General features: G+C 43.2%; 1 protein-coding gene across 4 annotated transcripts in view; it reads left to right on the top strand.

Annotated features, from left to right (window-relative positions):
* CCDC77 (coiled-coil domain containing 77) overlaps nt 1-21,751 on the top strand; it is a 305,397-nt gene that overhangs the window by 81,065 nt on the left and 202,581 nt on the right. For all 4 annotated transcript variants that reach the window (XM_029599936.1, XM_029599938.1, XM_029599937.1 and 1 more), the window contains exon 4: nt 5,217-5,359. In XM_029599936.1, coding sequence (XP_029455796.1) covers nt 5,217-5,359 — 143 coding nt within the window. The remainder of the gene's footprint in view (nt 1-5,216; nt 5,360-21,751) is intronic.

The following is a 21,751-nucleotide window of genomic DNA, read 5'->3' as shown; positions in this document are numbered from 1 at the left end:
TAATGGAACAAAGTCAGCATGGCTTTACCCAGGGCAAGTCTTGCCTCACAAATCTGCTTCACTTTTTTGAAGGAGTTAATAAACATGTGGATAAAGGTGAACCGGTAGATATAGTATACTTGGATTTTCAGAAGGCGTTTGACAAAGTTCCTCATGAGAGGCTTCTAGGAAAAGTAAAAAGTCATGGGATAGGTGGCGATGTCCTTTCGTGGATTGCAAACTGGCTAAAAGACAGGAAACAGAGAGTAGGATTAAATGGGCAATTTTCTCAGTGGAAGGGAGTGGACAGTGGAGTGCCTCAGGGATCTGTATTGGGACCCTTACTGTTCAATATATTTATAAATGATCTGGAAAGAAATACGACGAGTGAGATAATCAAATTTGCAGATGACACAAAATTGTGCAGAGTAGTTAAATCACAAGCAGATTGTGATAAATTGCAGGAAGACCTTGTGAGACTGGAAAATTGGGCATCCAAATGGCAGATGAAATTTAATGTGGAAAAGTGCAAGGTGATGCATATAGGGAAAAATAACCCATGCTATAATTACACGATGTTGGGTTCCATATTAGGTGCTACAACCCAAGAAAGAGATCTAGGTGTCATAGTGGATAACACATTGAAATCGTCGGTTCAGTGTGCTGCGGCAGTCAAAAAAGCAAACAGAATGTTGGGAATTATTAGAAAAGGAATGATGAATAAAACGGAAAATGTCATAATGCCTCTGTATCGCTCCATGGTGAGACCGCACCTTGAATACTGTGTACAATTCTGGTCGCCGCATCTCAAAAAAGATATAATTGCGATGGAGAAGGTACAGAGAAGGGCTACCAAAATGATAAGGGGAATGGAACAACTCCCCTATGAGGAAAGACTAAAGAGATTAGGACTTTTCAGCTTGGAGAAGAGACGACTGAGGGGGGATATGATAGAGGTGTTTAAAATCATGAGAGGTCTAGAACGGGTAGATGTGAATCGGTTATTTACTCTTTCAGATAGTAGAAGGACTAGGGGACACTCCATGAAGTTAGCATGGGGCACATTTAAAACTAATCGGAGAAAGTTCTTTTTTACTCAACGCACAATTAAACTCTGGAATTTGTTGCCAGAGAATGTGGTTCGTGCAGGTAGTATAGCTGTGTTTAAAAAAGGATTGGATAAGTTCTTGGAGGAGAAGTCCATTACCTGCTATTAGGTTCACTTAGAGAATAGCCACTGCCATTAGCAATGGTTACATGGAATAGACTTAGTTTTTGGGTACTTGCCAGGTTCTTATGGCCTGGATTGGCCACTGTTGGAAACAGGATGCTGGGCTTGATGGACCCTTGGTCTGACCCAGTATGGCATTTTCTTATGTTCTTATGTTCTTATGTTCTTAGCTCTTGAGAAACCCTTTTGCATTTCATCTAGGGCTGCAGTGACTGATGATTACTGAAGCATGGGAAAAGCAAAAGAACTGTCAAAGGATCTGCGAGCAAAAGTAGCTCAACTTTATAAATCAGGAAAAGGATATAAAAAGATATCCAAAGATTTGAAAATGTCACTCAGTACTCTTCAAACTCTGATCAAGAAGTAGAAAATTATGGGTTCGGTTAATACCAAACCAGACCAAGAAAGATTACAGACACAACTGCCAGGATAATTTGTTAGGATACAAAGAGAAACCCACAAGCAACTTCTGCTGAAATACAAGTCTCTCCGAAACAAAGTGGTGTGGGTATTTCAGCATGCACAATAAGGAGATGCAGCGCATTTTTGTTCAAGTATGGCAGAGTTGCCAGAAAAAAGCCATTCCTGCACCAACGCTGCAATATGCCAAACAGTACCAAGAGAAGCCTCAGAATTTCTGGAACAAAATAATTTGGAGTGATGAGACTGAAATGGAACTTTATGGTCACAACTTTAAATGCTATGTTTGAAGAGGAGTCAACACCATCTCTACCATGAAGCATGGAAAAGTGGATATTTGCTATTTTGGAAGTGTGTGAGCTACTGCAGCACAGAGAATTTAGCAAAATTGATGGCAGGATGAATGCAGCATCTTATTAGAAAATATTGGAGGAGAATTTGTATTTATCAGCCAGGAAGATGCGCATGGGGCACACTTGGACTTTCCAACATGACAGTGATCTGAAACATAAGGCCAAGTTGACCAGCAGAAGAAAGTGAAGGTTTTGGAGTGGCCATCACAGTCTCCTAACCTCAACATCATTGAGCCACTTTGGGGAGAACTCAAGCATTCAATTCATGCTAGACAACCAAAGAATTTACAAGATCTGGAGGCTTTTTGCCAAAAGGAATGGGCAGCCCTACCACATAAGAAAATAAAGGGCCTCATTCACAACTATCACAAAAGGCTGCAAGCTGTCATTGATGCAGAAGGGAGCAATACATGATATTAAGAACTAATGGTTTGTAAACCTTTGAATGGGACCATTTTATTATTATCCTTTATTGCTTTGGTTTGTTTAATGATTGTGCTATTCTGTGATGCATAAAATAATTGATGTTTTGTCTGATCACTCATGTTATCTTAAAATGCTACACATGTTACAATTCTGCCAAGGGTATATAACTTATGAGCACAACTGTAGTACTGCTTCTGAATAATAAAGCAGCTTATTATTCCAGATGTCTGCATTGTCCTGTTTCAGCTCCATATTTTACATTGGTGCTCTTTGAATAGTTTTTTGCTATAACTCATACATACTGGCCCCGTATCCTGTCATTTTAAATTTCATATACTGCATTCATTGCATCTACCTAAGTTCAGAACATGCTCTGATCACAGCTAGTCACATAGCTAATCATTCGTCACTGCTCTTGGTCACAGACTCAAAAGCTTGATTATGTAACCGAGATTTTATTGATTTCTTAAAAGCATTCATAATTAACAATAATCTAAGGTTTTCAGGCATGGAGTTCCATAATAATATTCTTTTTAACAGGTTCTTCCTTTGAACGTCATAAGGGGATTTCCCAGAATTCGCTTTCCATAAAGGCATTTTTTCTGGTAGTGATTTTTAGGGCAGGTGGATTTCAGAATTGTAGGGAATCTTGTTGGAAATTTCAAGGGACATGGTGAGGATTCTCACAGTTCCCTCATTTCTTTTGAAGCTAGTGTTGGTGTTCCATCTGAATCAAGATGTTCTGTCTACTGTCTTTTAATAAACTTACAGAAGATCATAGGTAGTACATCACTCTGATTTGTCTAGATGGTTGAAGTGTTCTATTGTGCTATTTGAAGATAACTAATAATTTACAAGAATACTTATCCTTTATTTTGTTTGGCAGGGGATTGTTAAGTTCACACAGCAATGAAAGCTACGAAAGCGTGTTGGATTATACAGGTCATTACGGCAGCTTTTGTTGATGCAAGGAAGATATTTCCTTGGCATATTAATGCAGATTCCACTAGAGCACAAACAGCTTCTTGAGCTAAATTGTGGTTGGTATCTCTGTAGGAGATTTGTAAGGCAGCAGTGTGTTCCTCCTTTAATTATTTTTCAAAGCATTATTGTTTGGATGCGCAGGCCAAGGAAGAAGCTGTTTTTGCTCCAGTGGTTTTGAATAGGTTTGGTAGGTTCCCACCTCGTGCAGTGGTAGCTTGAATATATTCCACTCATCTGACTGGTCCAGAATTCTCCAAGTCTTCCTCCCAAACTATTCTCTGATTTCCAGTCACTTTAAAAATAAATAAAAATAAAGAATGTAGATTATGAAGATAGGCACAGGTAGGTATTGCTAGGAGCTGCAGGTGCATAATCTTGCTTAGCTTCAAAGTAAATGTGTTCTTGTAATGTTTATATATGTTGAAAGTCCTTTGGTTGTTGTTACATATTAGAGTTCGATCATTATAGATAATATTGGCAGGCTGTCAGCCCGGATTCCTAAAAGGAATGGTGTTATAGCGAGCTTTTTGATCTCTGTCTCCATCTGCTGGCAGTTGAGCATAACCCACTCGTCTGGACTGATTCTGACTGGATGCAAGAAAAAGAAATCTTCAGGTAAAACTGTCCTTTCCTAATATTGTTTTTAAAGGTCTTGACTTTGAGGGAATCACTGCTAGGACAGTGAAGGAATGATTCGTTTAATGTATTGTATAGTCCTGGGGGAATTCTGCGCTACTGCGGAGCGCAGAATTTGCGCAGAATTCTCCCTCTGCGCAGAATTGCCAAATTCTGCGCAGAAAATAGCAAAGGAGATCCGGCATGCTGCAAATGGAGCGTGTGCTGCGGGACACGCTCCGCAGCGAAGATGACCCCGGCGCACCATTCGCGGTGAAGACTGAAGACCCCTGTGTGCCGTGAATGGAGTGTGCTCCGCTTGCGGCGAAGAAGGAAGGCCCTGGTGAGAGAGAATGTGTGTGTGTGAGAGAGGAGAGGGGGAGGGAAGGTTAAGAGAGAGCATGGGAGGTAAGAGCGGGGGGGGGGGGATGCTTGAGTGTGCGTTTCAGAGAGAGGGAGCCTATATGAGGAGATTGTGAAGGAGTGTGTATGTGTGTGAGAGAGGTTGGTAGCTCGTGTGTATGTGAGGGTGCTAGCTTGTATGAAGGGATTGTGTATGTGTGAGACAGAGCCTGTGTGAAGGGGTGCATGAGAGAGAGAGAGAGACATAGGTAGCCTGTGTGAGAGAAACAGAGCTTGTGTGGGTGTGTATGCAAGAAAGAGGGCCCTGTATGAGGGGATGTGTGTGTGCGAGAGTGTGAGGGAGCCTGTACGAGGATGTGTGTGAGAGAGGGAGGGACAGAAGAGAGCATGTGTGAGGGGCAGTACTGAGAATGGGATCAAACTCTGGGACTGGCAATAGAATGGAAGGGGTTGAGCCTAGAGGTGGAGGGGAGAGAAACTGACAGGTGGAGGAGTTTGGGCCTCAGAGGGCAAAGTGGTCAGGGGAGTAGGGAGAGCGAATAGAAGGGACACTCTTACAGTGAATTTCTAGGGAAATTCTGCTCAAAATATTTAAAATTCTGTATCTTTAAGTAATAACTTTTTTCTTTATTAATTTAAAATGTAATTAGTTAGACTGTCATGTAAATTGTGTTATTTTGACCAATATAAAGTTTGCAGAATTTTAAGTTTTTGTGCACAGAATTCCCCCAGGAGTAATTATAGATATAATTGGAATTCAAAACAAACCTCTTTTTAAACAAATCTTAAATGCTGTCTTTCAGATACTGGGCTATCTTAATCTAACACTTTATCTCATTTCACAGCATAAGCTGCAGTGGGAGCTGCACCAGCGAGAAGAGGAGTTAGCAGAGTTGCAGACTGCTCTAGGCGATATGCAGGTTTACCTGTTCCAAGAGAGGGAACATGTTCTGCGCCTTTACTCTGAGAACGACAGGCTGAAAATCAGGTGAACAAAGGAATTGGACAGACTGAATTACTGGACTGGGAAGAGAGTTCGTATTTCTTAGCTGAGCTGATATGATGCTTCTAAGAATTTGGCTGTAATAAAGTTAGTCATTAGCAGAGCTCTGTGCTTCTTTGTGGGAGATGGGGGTTCAGTTTCATACCCAGCTCCTGCTCCTCAGGCCAGTTGGAACAGCTGTGGAGAATAGTGTTCAAAGCCTGTGGAGAGGAGGGAGTTCTGGCTGTCCAGAGTAGTGATACCCACTGACTAGTGTAGAATGTGATTTATACTAGGCTGAAAAAGGGAGCTTTCCTCATCATTCAGCCAGACCAGTCCAGACACATTGGTTATGCCCACTAACCAGCAAATGGAGACAGAAACTTTAACATCACTCCTTATCCTTATAGTCTCCCTGTTGACCACAGCCTGCCAGTATCTTCTGTATTCTCTGTCACCAGAAGATGGTATGCAAGCATTCTAAGCTGAGGCCTGGTTAGGCTGAATGAAGAGAATACAATTTTGAATTTAGGAAGCTCCTGCAGTGAAAACCTGGGCTCCATCTCTCAGATGAGTATAACCTTTAGAGAAGGGGGCTTCCAGGAATATTTTTCTGGATCTTATAGGCTTCAGACTTATTCTGTCTGCCTCCCCCCCCCCCCCCATTCCTCCTCATCTTTGTTATCTTTTCTTTTTTTTTTTTTGCTTTTGCTTTTTTTTGGTCTTCCTCCTCATACTTTAAGACAAAAAAATCCCTTCCTGCTCTTGATTAACCCTTTGTTGTTGTTAAAGTTGATTTAAAAAAAATAAAGGGGGGGGGGTAAACATGATTGGGGTTAACAAGGACAGTGCTTTCCTCCATTGGATCAGTTGTCAGCAGCTTCAGGATGTACCTGGTTTCTATTTTCCTATTGGGTTGTGGCAATTTTCCTATTGGGTTGCGGTAATTGGGAACAGTTGGGGCAGGAAAGGAAGGCAATGGTGTCTCCTCTCATTCAGGAAGTGGACTGCACTCAGCACCTGGTGTAGCAGAAAATTATCCTGTAGCAAGGACCTGCTCTCCAGGTGCTACATTGTCCTCTTGCACCAAGGATATGTCTTCCAGGGCTGCTGCCCAGGAGAGGAAGGGTTAGGTCGGCCATCATAGTTGGTAATTTGATTATTAGGAATGTAGATAGCTGGGTGGCTGGTGGGTGTGAGTATCGCCTACCTGGTGCGAAAGTGGCGGACCTCACGTCTCACCTTGATTGGATTTTAGACAGTGCTGGGGAGGCACCAGCTTTCGTGATACATGTGGACACCAGCGTCATAGGAAAATGTGGGAGGGGAGGTTCTGGAAGCCAAATTTAGGCTCTTAGGTAGAAAGCTGAAATCCAGAACCTCCACAGTAGCATTCTCTGAAATGCTCCCTATTCCACATGTAGGTCCCCAAAGGCAGGCAGAGCTCTGGAGTCCCAATGCATGAATAAGATGATGGTGCAAGGAAGAGGAATTCAGTTTTGTGGGGAAACATTTTGGGGAAGGGGGGAGTCTTTTTCCAAAGGGATAGGCTCCACCTTAACCAGGGTGGAACCAGGCTTCTGTGCTAACCTTTAAAAAGGAGATAGAGCAGCTTTTAAACTAAATCAAAGGGGAAAGCAGACAGCTCAGCAGTGCACCGTTCGGAGGGAGGTATCTTCGAAGGATACTAATAAAGCATTAGAGTTAGGGCATCCCAACAGAGAGGTTCCAATAATAAGAAAAGTAGTCCAAGTGCCTAGAATTAAAGACTCACCTGAGCTAAAATATTCAAATTTATCCCTGTCAACTGAAAAACAGAATGATAATAAAACAAAAAACACACTTTGAAATGTTTGTATGCTAATGCCAGAAGTCTAAAAAGTATGATGGGAGAGTTAGAATATGTAGCAGTAAAAGATGACATAGACTTAATTGGCATCTCGGAGATATGGTGGAAAGAGAATAACCAATAGGATAGTGCTATACCAGAGTACAAATTATATCTTAATGATAGGAATGGCGGGGTGGCTCTTTATGTCCGGAATGGTATAGAGTTCAAAGGGTAAAGATCCTGCAAGAGATTAAATGCATAATTGAAGCTTTATGGGGAGAAATCCCTTGTGTTTTGAGGAAGAGTATAGAGATTTATTTATTTATTTATTTTTAATTTTTATATACCGAGGTTCTTATAGAGACTATAAATCACTCCGGTTTACATATAACGATAAACTGCCCAACATAGATAAGGGGATAGGCGTATACTGCCATCCACCTGGTCAAAATGATGAAACGGACAGTAAAATGCTAAGAGAACTTAGGGAAATTAACCAAATTGATTGTGCAGTATTAGTGGGAGATTTCAATTAACCCAATATTGACGTGGTAAGTGTAACATCAGGACATAATACAGAGATAATGTTCCTGGATGGAATAAATGACAGTTCAGGAAACAACGAGAGAGGAAGCAATTTTAAATCTAATTCTCAGTGGAGTGCAGAATTTGGTGAGAGAGGAACGGTACTGGGGCCACTTGGCAGTAGTGATCATAATACGATCAAATTTGAATTAATGTCTGGAAGGGGGACAGTAAATAAATACACGACTCTAGCACTAAACTTTCAAAAGGGAAACTTTGATAAAATGAGAAAAATAGTTAAAAAAAAAAAAAAAAGCCTGAAAGGTGCGGCTATAAAGGTTGAGAGTGTGCAACAGGCGAAGACATTGTTAAAATATACCATCTTAGAAGCATAGATCAGATGAATTCCACACATTAAGAAAGGTGGAAGGAAGGTCAAACGATTGCTGGCATGGCTAAAAAGTGAGGCGAAAGAGGCTATTTTAACCAAAAGATCTTCATTCAAAAATTGGAAGAAGGATCCATCTGAAGAAAATAGGATAAAGCATAAGCCTTGACAAGTTAAATGTAAGACATTGATAAGACAGGCTAAGAGAGAATTTTAAAACAAGTCAGCTATATAGGCAAAAATCAAAATAAAACCTTTTTAAAAATATCCATAGCAGAAAACCTGCAAGGGAGTTGGTTGGACCATAGGTGATCGAGTGGTTAAAGGGGCACTTAGGGAAGATAAAGGCCATCACGGAAAGACTGAACAAATATTTTGCTTCGGTGTTTACTGAAGAGGATGTTGGGGAGGTACCCATTCCAAAGACGGTTTTCAAGGATGAGTATTCAGGTGAACTGAACCAAATCACGGTGAACCTGGAAGATGTGGTAGGCCAGATTGTTAAACTGAAGAGTAGTAAATCACCTGGTGATGGTATATATATCCCAGGGTTCTGAAAGAGCTAAAACATTAAATTTCAGGGGGAGAGTGTGAAGGAGAAGGAGGAGGTGCTCACCCTCCCTTGCTTTTGTTCCGGACTCCGAGTTAAGACCTGGCAGTGGGCGAGGCTGAGTCGCCGGCGGGTGACGTCAGCTGTGCGCGTCCCGACTGACTACTTAAACTGCGGTTGGGCGGCGCCCCGCCGCCACCGGCGCGACGCCTAAGCCGCTCGCGCCGAAGGGGCGAGCGGCTTTGGTCGGCTTAGGCCGGCGAAGGCCGGAGGCCGGCTGGACTTTTTGTTTTTTGTTATCCGGATGGGAAAGAAACGGAAGGCGAAGTTTACCACCTCCTCTCCAGTGCAGCAACATCGCACAGGCCCGATGGACCAGCACGTTATAAGACGGCTGGAAACGCCACAAGGGGACAGAGTAGGAGGTTCGTCTGTATCCTCCTCTAGTCCCGGCGAAACATCTTTGCCCTTATTGCAACCATCAGCAGCGGAAACATCACAAGTACTGGTAGGAAAAGTTCAAGGAAGTACGATGGTGCTTCAAGGAACTGAAAATATTATTACTTCTACTTTAAATATACAACAATCTATTCCACCTGTTAATTTAGTGCCTGACTTCGAACCGATGGTTATTCCTGAAAATGTTACACTTGTAGATTTGGGTAGGATGATTTGTAAATTAGATAATAATGTTGCTAAAATGAATGAATCTTTGTTGTTAGCTATTAATTCTAAGGGAAGAAATTAGAAAAACATCAGGAGGAAATAACAAAGATGACTAATAAGATACAACTGATGCAATCTTCAGAAAATGTTTTTATTCGGGATAGCATCACTATGCATAAGGAAATAGAGCACATAGAGAATTTACAAAGATCAAAAAATTTAAGAATAATAAATTTTCCAATTACTAGACTACTCTCACCTTGGGAAATGTTCAAAAAAATTTTAAGAGAGTTTCTAATGTATTCTGAGGAAGATTTCCCTAGTATCTCGAAGATTTATTACCTAATTAAAAATCCACTTAAAGGTACAGAGGGGCAAAAAGATAATGCTGATGCCCCAGATACATTGGGTGTATCAACTTTTCTTGAAGAATCATTAGATGTTATAAATAATAGAGCTACTTTATTTATCTCATTTGTAGTTGAACAAGACAAGGAGAAATTGTTTAAAAAATTTTTTGGATATAAAGATATTATGTTTTGCGGACAAAAAGTGCAGATATTTCCGGATGTGGCCAGAGCCACTCAGGCAAGAAGAAAACACTTCTTGTCTTTGAAAGAGCGGGTAATTGCTATAGGTGCTACCTTTTTTCTTAAATTTCCGTGTTTATGTTTAATTAATTATAGGGGTAAAAAATTTGGTTTTGTAGACCCAACACACTTGGAAACTTTTCTTTTTGATAAGAGTCAGGCACCGGCTGAGGTTTTAAAGGTCAATGGTGTGTAAAAAATGAATGTATTCTCCTTCTCCTTAAGGTATGAAATGTTTCTTTTTATTTTTTCTTGAATTATCCCCCATATTATGGAATATGTTACAACTGGAATTGGTGTTAATAGTTTATATTTATATAACTTTGCTTTTGTTGTAAAACATATTTTCCTGTTCATGATGTTAATCATTGATTGAAAATTAATAAACATTTAAAAAAAAAAAAAAAAAACATTAAATTTCAGACCTATTGCAGTTGGGGGTAGATTTTAAAAAGGTGCGCATGGGCATATATGTGCATGCGCTACCCGGCGAGCGCTCATGTATACCCGATTTTAAAATCAGGGGTCGGCGCGCGCAAGGGGGTGCACAATTGTGCACCTTGCACGTGCCGAGCCACACTGCCTTCCCCCATTCCCTTCCCCTAACCTTTCCTCCCCCTAGCCCTACTCTAACCCCCCCCCTCCCCCCCCCCCAATTTTTATTTTACATTTTGCGCCTGCCTCCGGCCGCTGTGCCTGGAGCCTCTGACCCCGCCCACGCCCCGCCCCTTTAGTAAAGCCCCGAGACTTACATGCATCCCAGGGCTTAATGCGCATTGCCAGGCCTTTTGAAAATAGGCCCAGCACGCATAACCGTTTTAAAATCCGGCCCTTAATTTGTAACCTATCATTAAAATCATCTGTTGTACCTGAAGACTTGAAGGTGGATAATATAACCCCGTTATTTAAAAAGGGCTCCAGGGGTGATCCTGGAAACTATAGACCAGTGAGCCTGACAACAGTGCTGGGAAGAATCGTGGAAACTGTTATAAAGAATAAAATCACAAAACATTTAGATAGCCATGGTTTAATTGGACACAGCCAGCATGGATATACCCCAGGGAAGTCTTGCCTCTCAAATCTACAGTTTTTGAAGGGTTGAATAAACGTGGACAAAGGTGAACTGGTAAATGTGGTGCATATTTGGATTTTCAGAAGACGTTCGACAAATTCCCTCATGAGAGGTGTCTAAGAAAACTAAAAAGTCATGGGATAGGAGGCAATGTTCTTTTATGGATTGCATACTGGTTAAAAGACAGGAAACAGTGTAGGATTAAATGGTCTGTTTTTACAGTGGAAAAAGGTAAACAATGGCATGTCTCAGGGATCTGTACTTGGACTGGTGCTTTTTAATATATTTATAAATGATCTGGAAAGGGGTAAGACAAGTGAGGTGATTAAATTTGTAGATGACACAAAATTGTGCAGAGTAGTTAAATCTCAAGTGGATTGTGATAAATTGAAGGAGGCCCTTGTGAGACTGGAAGATTGGGCTTCCAAATGGCAAATGCAGTTTAATGTGTACAAGTGCAAGGTGATACATGTAGGGAAAAATAACCGTTGCTGTAGTTACACAATGTTAAGTTCTGCCTTAGGAGTTACCACCCAGGAAAGAGATCTGGACATCATAGTGGATAATACACTGAAATCGTCATCTTGTGCTGTGGCAGTCAAAAAAGCAAACAACGTTAGGAATTATTAGGAAGGGAATGGCAAATAAAACAGTGGTTGTCACAATGGAGAGACCGCACCTTGAATACTGTGTGCAATTCTGGTCACTGCATCTCAAAAAAAGATATAGTTGCACTAGAGAGAGTGCAGAGAAGGGCGACCAAAATGGAATGGTTCCTCTATGAGGAAAGGCTAAAGAGGTTAGTGCTGTTAGGTTTGGAGAAGAGACGACTGAGTGGGGGATATGATAGAGGCCTAGAAAATCATGAAAGGACTTGAGTAGGTTAATGTAAATCAGTTATTTACTCTCTCAGATAATAGAAGGAATAGGGGGCACTCCATGAGGTTAGCTAGTAGCTCATTTAAAATAAATCGAAGAAACGTTTTTCACTCAGTGCATAGTTAAGCTCTGGAATTCACTGCCAGAGAATGAGGTTACGGCAAATAGTGTAACTGGGTTTAAAAAGGATTGGATAATTTCCTAGAGGAAAAATCCATAAACTGCTATTAATCAATAAGGAATAGTAGTTTGAGATCCATTTAATGTTTGGATACTTGCCATGTACTTGTGACTTGGATTGGCCATTGTTGGAAGCAGGATGCTGGGCTTGATCAACTGTTGGTCTGATCCAGTATGGCATATCTTATGTTCTTATGACAGTGTGGGGAGGATAAGGAGAATGGACAAAGAGAAGTAATGACTGTCCTGGGGGTTGGGGGAGGGACCGCATCGGCAGGGTCAGTGGTGTAGCCAATTCCTGCCGTCAGGCTGCCTGCCGCAGTAGGGAATGATGGCCATTTTAGAGCAGCAGCACTCTTGTGATTCAGATCCTGGGCCTTTCTCTCTGTTTCCTTTGCTCCAGGAAACAGTGTTTGTCTTTTCAAGGACAGCGCTGGCTGCATCTCTTAAAGAGACAGTGCCCTCTTCTGCTGCAATTGCGGAAGCAGTGTCTTCCTTTGCCTGGACTTCTCTGCATGTGGATATCTTGAAGTATTTACACCAGACTTTCCCCTGAGCTCTTTTCTTTGGTTTCTCCCCCTCATAATTTATCTTCTGGGAGTTCTTGGAGGAAGAGAAATCTTCCAAGTCAGAAGGGGCTTTGATGGATTTCCAAGAGAGAACGGCAGCAAAGAGGAGTTAGGTAAAGGGAGACATTCTAGTAGATGAAGAAGGGTCAGCTGTGTTCCTTTCTTTCTCAGGAATGAGTTCTCTTTTTCGATTTCTATCTCCTTTTAAGGTGTTGAATATTATGGAAGAGAAAGGAGAGAAGGGTCCTGATTCTCTTTTGGACCCAATTATGATAATATGTTGAGCCTAATAAATATTTTCTATTAAGAGACAGTTTATGGCTAAGTTATATCCCTTGTTTCCCAGGAAAGGGAGAAGCTATGTGCAGGTATGAAGAGGACAATCATCCCTGTGGAGGGAGGTGCTGCCCTGAAGATTGTTCAAGACAGGAAGATAGAAGCTGTTCTCAAACAAGATTTTGAAGCTTCTAGTATAGCTTTACAGGTTGTGGCATTTATCTGTATAATCACAATGGTAGGTTTGTGTTTATCTCAGCATATGCCTTAGAAGGCAAGGGCTCAGTGTTAGAAAAAGCATCTTATATGGAACCTAGAGCAGCCTTTTTGGCAGATGCCTGTTTTTTTTTTTATTTGGTGCGCACTTCCTCCAGGATTATGACCTCCATTACTGTAGCTGTGGAACTGGTCAGCAGAATCAATTTCTAAGACAAATTTGACAGAGTTTGAGGTCCTTACTCTTTGGCAAGGAATTTGAAGATGGTGAAAGCCTAGGGGGCGTCAGAGGTGTCCAGGCTTCCAGAAGATAGACTGAGGGAGTTATCACATCAGGCGACTTTCCGGAATCATCATCATGACTCAGAGGAATAAGTTAGTTCAATCTTTGACTGGACAGAGGTCTAAACCTTTTAGAAGATACCAGTCCTTTCGAAACTCTGGAAGAGGTAAGAAACAAGGTTCAGGGACTGTGGGAACTTCCTCAATAAAGGTTTAGAGACCATTTCTTTAGTTCAGAAATTGAAGGTCAGTTGTCAGACTTTTACTGGTGATGGATCCACCTAACTTAAGATTAGTGGGTCTTGAGCATAGTCTGAGATGGTTATGTCATAGAACTCTCTCATACCTGTTTTCAGATACTTATGGTTTCCCCTTATTCTGCTCTGAAGAAGGAAGCAGTCAGGACAATGCTTAGGTGGCTCCTTTATAGAGAAGTGGTGGTTTCTTTTGCGCAGCGGAGTCACAGCAGGTATTCATTTTATTTTGTGGTCCTCGAAGGAAAGGAATTTTCATCCTATCCTGAACCTAAAGTGCCTCATTTCAGGATGAGACTTTAAAGTCTGTTATAGTGGCAGTGGGGCAAGGGAAATTCTGATGTCTTTAGATCTGACTAAGACATATCTCTACACGTCCATAAAACTGAGCCATCAGAAGTATCTTTGTTTTGCTGTATTGTGAGAACATTTTCAGTTTTGAACCCTTGACTTTTTTTCAGATGTCATGATGGGGGTGGTGGCTGCGCTCTGCCAAGAAGGGATGTTGGTGCATAAATATCTGGACAAATAGTTGATCCATACGAAGACCACTCAGGAGAGCGAGACAGCAGCTTCGAGTGGTTCAGTTGTTGGAAGACCTGGGTTGAGTGATAAATTTTGCTAAAAGCAGGTTGTCACCTTCGTAGTCTCTGACATTATTTGGGAGATCAGTTTGATATAAAGATACTGTAGGTCATGTTCAGCTAATACTGCAGAGGATCCAGAAACTGAAGAGACAAATAAGGTCTTTGGAGGTTATGAAATCAGTAATGTGGAGTTTTCACGTAGATAAGCAGCTGAACTAGCCATGCTGTATGGGTACGTCCTCCATACCACTAGGTGACGGAGCTCTCAAAGTCTAGTAAAGACTTTTAGCCAGGTACTCCCTCCCTCCTGTATCCTGACAGGATCACCTCAGGCTCCTCAGTCTAAATGTTTCCGCGCAACATAGTGCGCAGAGCTCTCTATCTCTCCTCACTAACCTTACTAAAGTTTAAAAAAAAAAAAAAAAGATACTTCTTCATAAGAAGGAAAAAGAAGAGGAGGAAACTACAAAAAAAAAAAATCTTTCTCTGGCACGGCCCTCACGAGATGCTACAAACTTCTCGGGGCACCCCCTCCCCCTCCGATGGACTATTACCTACTTGTCTCCTCGGATTGCCCCCCGATTTACCTGGGCTGGCACCGAGTAGAGACTGGGGGAGGGGTGCGATTCTAGCCGCATATTTCTCTTACCAGCTGAAGAAGGGTAACATCATGATTGGAAGCGCTGAACATTACTTCTGCTTCGACCCTCCCCTTCCTGAGTCTTGCTGCTCTTATTTCGTCTCCTCGGTTCCACCGGGCGGGTACCGAGTAGAGAGGGGGGGAGGGTCGCCAATCAACTCACCGGCAGAAAAGAGCGCCAAATCACCGCAGGCGTGCCGAAGACTGCAGTGTGCGCCGAAAGCACTGATGCCCGGGGCGTGTGCCAAAGGCACTGCTGCAGGGACAGTGCGGCGAAGGCGCCGATGCCCGGAAAGTGCGCCAAAGGCGCCAACGCATGGAGCGTGCACCATACGGCCGATGGCTGGAGCCTGCGCTATCACCCAGAGCCTGTGCCAATGCCTGGAGTCTGTGCCGACGCCCGAGGGCATGCTCAGACACACTCATACCTCGATGCAGCGCCGGAGTGCCTAACTGTTTGACATGGGCACCAACGCATCCATGCGGCGCCAGCGCATCGACGCGGCCGCTGGCGCGCTGAGACCGCTGCAGTGCCGAAGCGTCAGCATAGGCACCGGAGCGCCGAGATATCAACGCTAGTACAGACACATCCAAGTGAGTGCCGGCGCATCGACGTGGCCATGGGCGAGCTGAGCCCATCAGTGCAACGCCAGAGCGCCGAAATACCGTCGCAGGCGCTGACGCAATCACGCAGCACCGGCACATCGGTGTGACTGCAGGCATGCCGACACATCAATGCGGGCGCCCCGACGCAAGAGACATTGACGCAGATGACCCATGGTCCCACTGTTGCCTTCGACATTGTAAGGCGGCACAGCGCAAGCTGGAAGATAAGCACGGCTCACCAAGTTCGCCGGAGCATTGGTATGGGCAGTAGACATCTGTACAACTGCAGAGCATGCAAACGCAATTGTGCTCATCAAGCGTCTCCTGACACCAAGGCGTGTAAAAAAAAAAAAAAAAAAAAAAAAAAGGGAAAAGGGGGCGCAGCACACAGCTGGCTTGTGAGCACAGGGCTCACCGAGCACGCCGAACATAGGCGTGGACGCCGGTTGCGCCAGAACTTCTATGCAGGTGCCAGGCTTGCACACGCATTAATGCCCGCCAAACGCAAACGATCTTTTCTACGTTTGCCAAAAAAAAGAGGGCGAAAGGCCCCTCAAACCAGTGCAAAGCCTACCACTAGGCATTAAAAAAAAAAAGAAAAAACAGTATACCACCTATGCAGTCAATATAAGTCGAGCAATGACTATTCTAAGCAGCAGTTGCATTCCACTTCCACGGACGTGGCTGGGGGCATCTTGGACTTTAGAGTTCCTGCTGAACCAATAACCTATCATAACTCCCAGTGCACACAGCATTCAGGGAATTTCCCTGAAAGACTCCTTTGTGGGATCCTCCAATTATTTTCTAACATTGCCTAGAAGTTCGACTGAAAGTTTTGTTTTTCCACACTAACTTTCACCTTCCACCTCTCCAGGTTAATTGAGTCGATGATGCATACGTCTCGTGCTCCAGCACACGTTCCACTAAAAGAGGTATATACATAGGCAGCAAATGGGTAAGTCTCATACTTCCATTAATTCCAAGGGTGCTGACGATTCTCCTTCACCACAAAAAGATCTACTTCCACCCATTCTTCCACCTGTCGTAAGACCCCCACCAGATCAGTCTACGTCAGGGTTGGCAAATCAAGCTATTTCTCAGATTACTACTCTTCTGACTCAATTTCTACGGTCAATAGAGAAACCTAATTTACTGCTTGTGGTATGGAAGGCTGCTTCCTTCCATACCACAAGCAGATCTGGTACAACCTTCAAAGATTCCTCCAGCGCCAAGGGACGTCTCAACCTCCCCAGCGTCTTATTTGGAGGTATCCTTTTCCAATTCATCAACTGCTTACCAGTCTGGCCAAGATGAAATATCTCCTGAGCCTTCTTCGCCTCCAGAGGACCTTACCTATTCTCAATTCTTAGAGAAAGTGGGTCAATTACTTAACATACAAACTAAGAGGATACCAGATCCTCATCAAGAGATGCTAGGTATCCTAAAGATTTGGACATGCCAGCTGAGCCAATGGCCCTCCCACAGCACACTGCTTAGACAGCTTTAATGGAGAAATCTTGGGATACTCACTTGACAGTTCCTCCAACATCTCGCAAGGTTAACCTAACATACAGAATGAAAGATTCTCCTTTCTATACTGCTGTTCAACTTCCACACCAGTCAGTGGTAGTTGAGTCGGCAATGCAAAAGGCTCGTAAATCCAGACTCCATTCCAACATGCCACCAACTAAAGATAATAAGACATTAGATGCCTTCGCAAAGAAGTCATATTCATCTGCGATGCTTAATGCCCGCATTCAAAACCATCAGTTTTACATAACACAATATCTATTTGAGAATCTGCAGGCTTTGCAACCGCATCTACAGCAAGCTTCTGCAGACACTTCCTTACCTTCTCATTACTATAACCTTGAGGAAGGCTTACATCATTTACTGATATCCATCTACGAAGGCTTTGATGTTTCATCTAAGACTTCAACAAACTCCTTAGCAGCCAGACGCCTTGCATGGTTACGGTCTAGTGCCATAAGGGACGATGTCCATGACAAGTTGGCAAATTTAACATGTCGTCCAGAAAATTTGTTTGGAGACCAGTTCACTGCTACCGTAACAAAACTTAAAGAGCAGAAAACAGCGGTTCTTTCCTAACCTCGCCGCAACATCCAATTACTTCACTATTTCTGGACCACGAAAGGCAGCTACATGCATCATTCCGCATGTGCGCCGCCATATCCGCCGACTGCATGCGGCCTCAGGCATTGACTACTCACATTCCTTGGCCTGCAGTAAAAAAAAAAGGGATTGGTGGCTACTCCTGTTGACATTTCAACATGCTCACCCTTGCCTTCCCTAGGCCTTCAAATAATTCTCACCACAGCATCTGCCAGAATTTCAGACACAAGTTCTATCAACTTCGTACAAGCTTACACATAAACCTTCACGATTCCTTACAAGGGAAAGATAGTCATCATTCACACAGAATCTGACTTCCATTATTTAAAAAAAAAAAGAAAAAGAAGAACAGTATCCGGCCCCTGGATCCTCTACGAAGAGGCAGTTCAGAGTTTGGATCACGTTCATCGAATATCCATCTCACTTCACTCAATTATCTGCCCGGAATTGACGATTCCAGACCAGACAAACTCAACATCAGTTTCGCTCCCACAAAGGGAAACTAACTGCAAAGGTAACTCAAAAACCACTCTCACTAAGACGTCTCACTACAGAGGATCTCTTGCACCATGGTACAACGAGAAAATGGAGAACTTTATTCGATTTCTCTGAGCTCACTCAGACGCCTTTCTCATTGATTGGTCACAAGGCATATTTCTGCATTCCCTCCGATACCACTCATCTCTCGAACTCTCCAGAGATGCATACACGACCAGGCGAATCTGCCATATAGCGGATATGCATTAAAAAAAAAAAAAAGACAGCGCATCTGTTCCTCATCACACCAGCATAGCCAAGACGTTCATGGTACTGTTACCCATGACGGCTTTCAATTCGCAACCCAATTCGCCTGGATGCAGCTCATAGCTTCTTCCCTAAGACGAGGGAACATCCTCTCCACGCCTACCCACACCTTATGGCATGGAGATTAAACGAGCTCCTTTATCTACATTTTCTCCTATCCTCAGGACAACTCTCCATCACATTAAAATACCAGGAAGGTTGTCCCGCTGCACTGCTTCTTCCCACCTGGCCAACTTCTGTCCTTCCTCCATCTATGATGCAGTAAGGACATTGCAACTCCTCGCTACGAGTTCCTGTACACACCGTTACAGTTACTCACCTTTATCTAGAGGAAGGACCTCTTTCATGTTATTTCTTGGTATACAGATTCATGTAGGGACTATTACCCCTACGTGGCGCATTAACATGAATCTCGAGCAGCTAATACTTCTTCCTTTGCACCTCTACACACTTGTCGCCTTCGCTACCTCTCATAGCAGGTGCATTTCCTGGTCGATTTAACTCCTTCCAGAAGACCAAGTGAATTACAAACCTTGGTTCACTGCCCTCTTTATCTTTAATTTCACCACGGCAAGCTGCGCTTGCACACTTCCTGAAATTTCTACTAATGGTAATGTACGGTTTGTGCATTAACCAAGCCATCGCCTTACCCACGCCCATCCAAAGATCTTGCAATTGACAATAAGACAAGTTTACATACCTTTGGTAACTGTGCGCTGGCATGTTGCGAAAGTGCACTCTGTCACCCAATCGACCCTCATAACTATATTCTTCGTCAATCCAAATGCTCAAAGGGCATCCAGTGACAAGAACAACTTTATCCAAAGAGATATCCAATTCTATCCTTTTTTCAGAGAAAATACAAAGTCGCACACATTATCTATGACCCTAAGAACACATCATGTTCATAAGTTGACCACCTCGATTGTCTCTCTGTCAACTGCCTTTCATAGGCATCTGTGCAGCAGTGACACAGTCACCGCTACACATTTTTCACATTCCACCAGAGTTTACACAGACAGAGGATGCTCCCTTTGCGACGGACTATCCTACAAAAGTGCAAAATTCCAAACAAATACAGCCTTCATAGGAACTGTCCGCCACTATTATCGTATTGAGCAAAAAAAAAAAAAAATTTTAAAGAACACATACTAACTGCTCAATACGTCAGCTGGGGACTCCCATACAGCATGGCTAATTCAGCTGCTTATCTACTTGAAAAGAACAAGTTTGCTTACCGTAAACTGTGTTTTCCGTAGATAGCAGATGAATTAGCCATGCTGACCCGCCCGCCTCCCCGGACAGTTCTAGCACACCTACCTTGCTTTGATACTACTGAGGAGCCTGAGGTGATCCTGTCAGGATACAGGAGGGAGGGAGTACCTGGCAAAAAGTCTTTACTAGACTTTGAGAGCTCTGCCAATTAGTGGCACGGAGGACGTACCATACAGCATGGCTAATTCATCTGCTATCTATGGAAAACACCGTTTACAGTACGCAAACTTGCTCTTATTTACAGGTGTTGGATTCTATGGCAGCAACTTGTGATCTAGTTCTCTGGCCAAGGGTCCCTATGAGACCCTTGCAGAAGGCTTTGCTTTCCAGATTGGGTACTTGGTCACAAGATTGTGATGAGGCTTTCAGTTCCAGAGCAAGCAGGATTGGTGGCTTGTCAATCAGAATTTGGAGACGGGAGTGGACCTGGCATTACTTCTCTTAGGTGATAATGACGACAAATGCCAACCTGTTGGGTTGGGAAGCCTATGTTCTAGTGGCTCAGGGTTCTTGGACAGATGAGGACAAGTGGTCTATCATTTGCTTGAAAACCAGAGTGATCAAATTGACTCTCCTTTGGCTGGCATCTCTCCTCCAAGAGGAGGCATATGTAAACCACTGCTCAAAAATACTCAGGTGGCAGAAGAAGCAGAACATCTGTTATTCTGGACAGAAAAGAATGCAAAAGCAATTTCTGCAGCTCGCATAGCCGGAATAGAACGTACAAGCGGATTTCCTCATCCACAATTCTCTGGATCCCAGAATATGTTCACTCTGGGGCCGATGCAATACAGTGCGCTCAGCCAAGCGCACTGTATAACCCGCAGTTGGACGAGGGTTGTATAGGCGCTAACTAATCCCCTTATGCAATAAGGGGATTAGCGCCTCTAAAACACGCGTCCAACACGGAATGAAACTAATAATGCTTATCAAATGCAAATGCATGTGAATGAGGCTATTAGCTATCCACTCCCAATGCAAAAAAAAAAAAAATGTGCGTCTAGTAGTGATGTGCAAAGCCCAAACCTTCATTTTTGGCCCGCTGCAGGAAATATTGTATTTCCCGCGGTTCGGGCCTTTAAAATTCGGGGGGACCCGAATTTCTGGTTAGTGCGCGCTAACCCTAAAACATATTTTTCCTGGAATAGGACGAATTAGGCAATTTCGTTGAAATTGTCTAATTCGTCCTGAACGAATGCACATCCTTAGCGTCTAGGACGCAGATTTTAGTGATCAGAAATTAATGCCTGCCCAGAGCAGGCGTTAATTGCTGAGCGCTCCTAAAATTAGTACAGAAAAGCAGAAAAAACACTCAGCGCCCTCTTTCAGCACAACATTTTTGTATCAGCCCCTCTGTATGTAGGTGGGGGAACCAGGTGATGGGCCTAATTTTGACCATCAAAAATGCTAGATGGACAGGTTATTCAGTCAAAGGAAGGAGAGGAGATCCTTAGGGTTGGATGCCTTAATGCAGATCTAGCTGGTGGCAGGTCTACTATGTTTCCCCCCTGGGGGACAGGGTCCTGCAGGAGATTAAAAAGTATCGGGGTCTCGTAATCATGATGCTGCCAACCCTAATATGCAGATCTAGTGAGGCTGTTGAGCAAGGACCCATTGCTGTTCAGGAATGCAGTCTGATATTTCAGGGTCTATAAGAGCACACAGATCCTGAAGAGGCATACCAAGGGTCTCTGATGCACAGGGGCCAATGCATTTGTGCTGCCTTCCTTGCACACTCACACCCCCTTATTATAGAAATGATTAAAGTCACAAAAATTCACACAATATAAACTCCAGAAAAGAAATGAACTGAAAAGCTTCCCTGCACTCACTGTGACGGGGATCCCTTGTGCTGCTAGGGTAAAGGCTGACTTCAACCTAGAAACCCTGGGCTAGTTACCCTATAGGGGTCCACACAAAAAAGTTCCCACCCTCCAGCTATTTAACAAAATATGGAAAATCCTACGCAGCTATTAGTGCTCCAGATTTTGGGAGTGAGGACTGAAGTTTGAAAAGAAACGATATCTGAGGAAGATCCACTCGAAATAAGAAAGAAAGGAAACAAATCAAGTTCA

This window comes from Rhinatrema bivittatum, chromosome 4 (assembly GCF_901001135.1).
Source record: "Rhinatrema bivittatum chromosome 4, aRhiBiv1.1, whole genome shotgun sequence".
Lineage (NCBI taxonomy): Eukaryota > Metazoa > Chordata > Amphibia > Gymnophiona > Rhinatrematidae > Rhinatrema > Rhinatrema bivittatum.
Note: the sequence above shows the minus strand (reverse complement) of the source record. Positions and strands in the feature narration are given on the sequence as shown.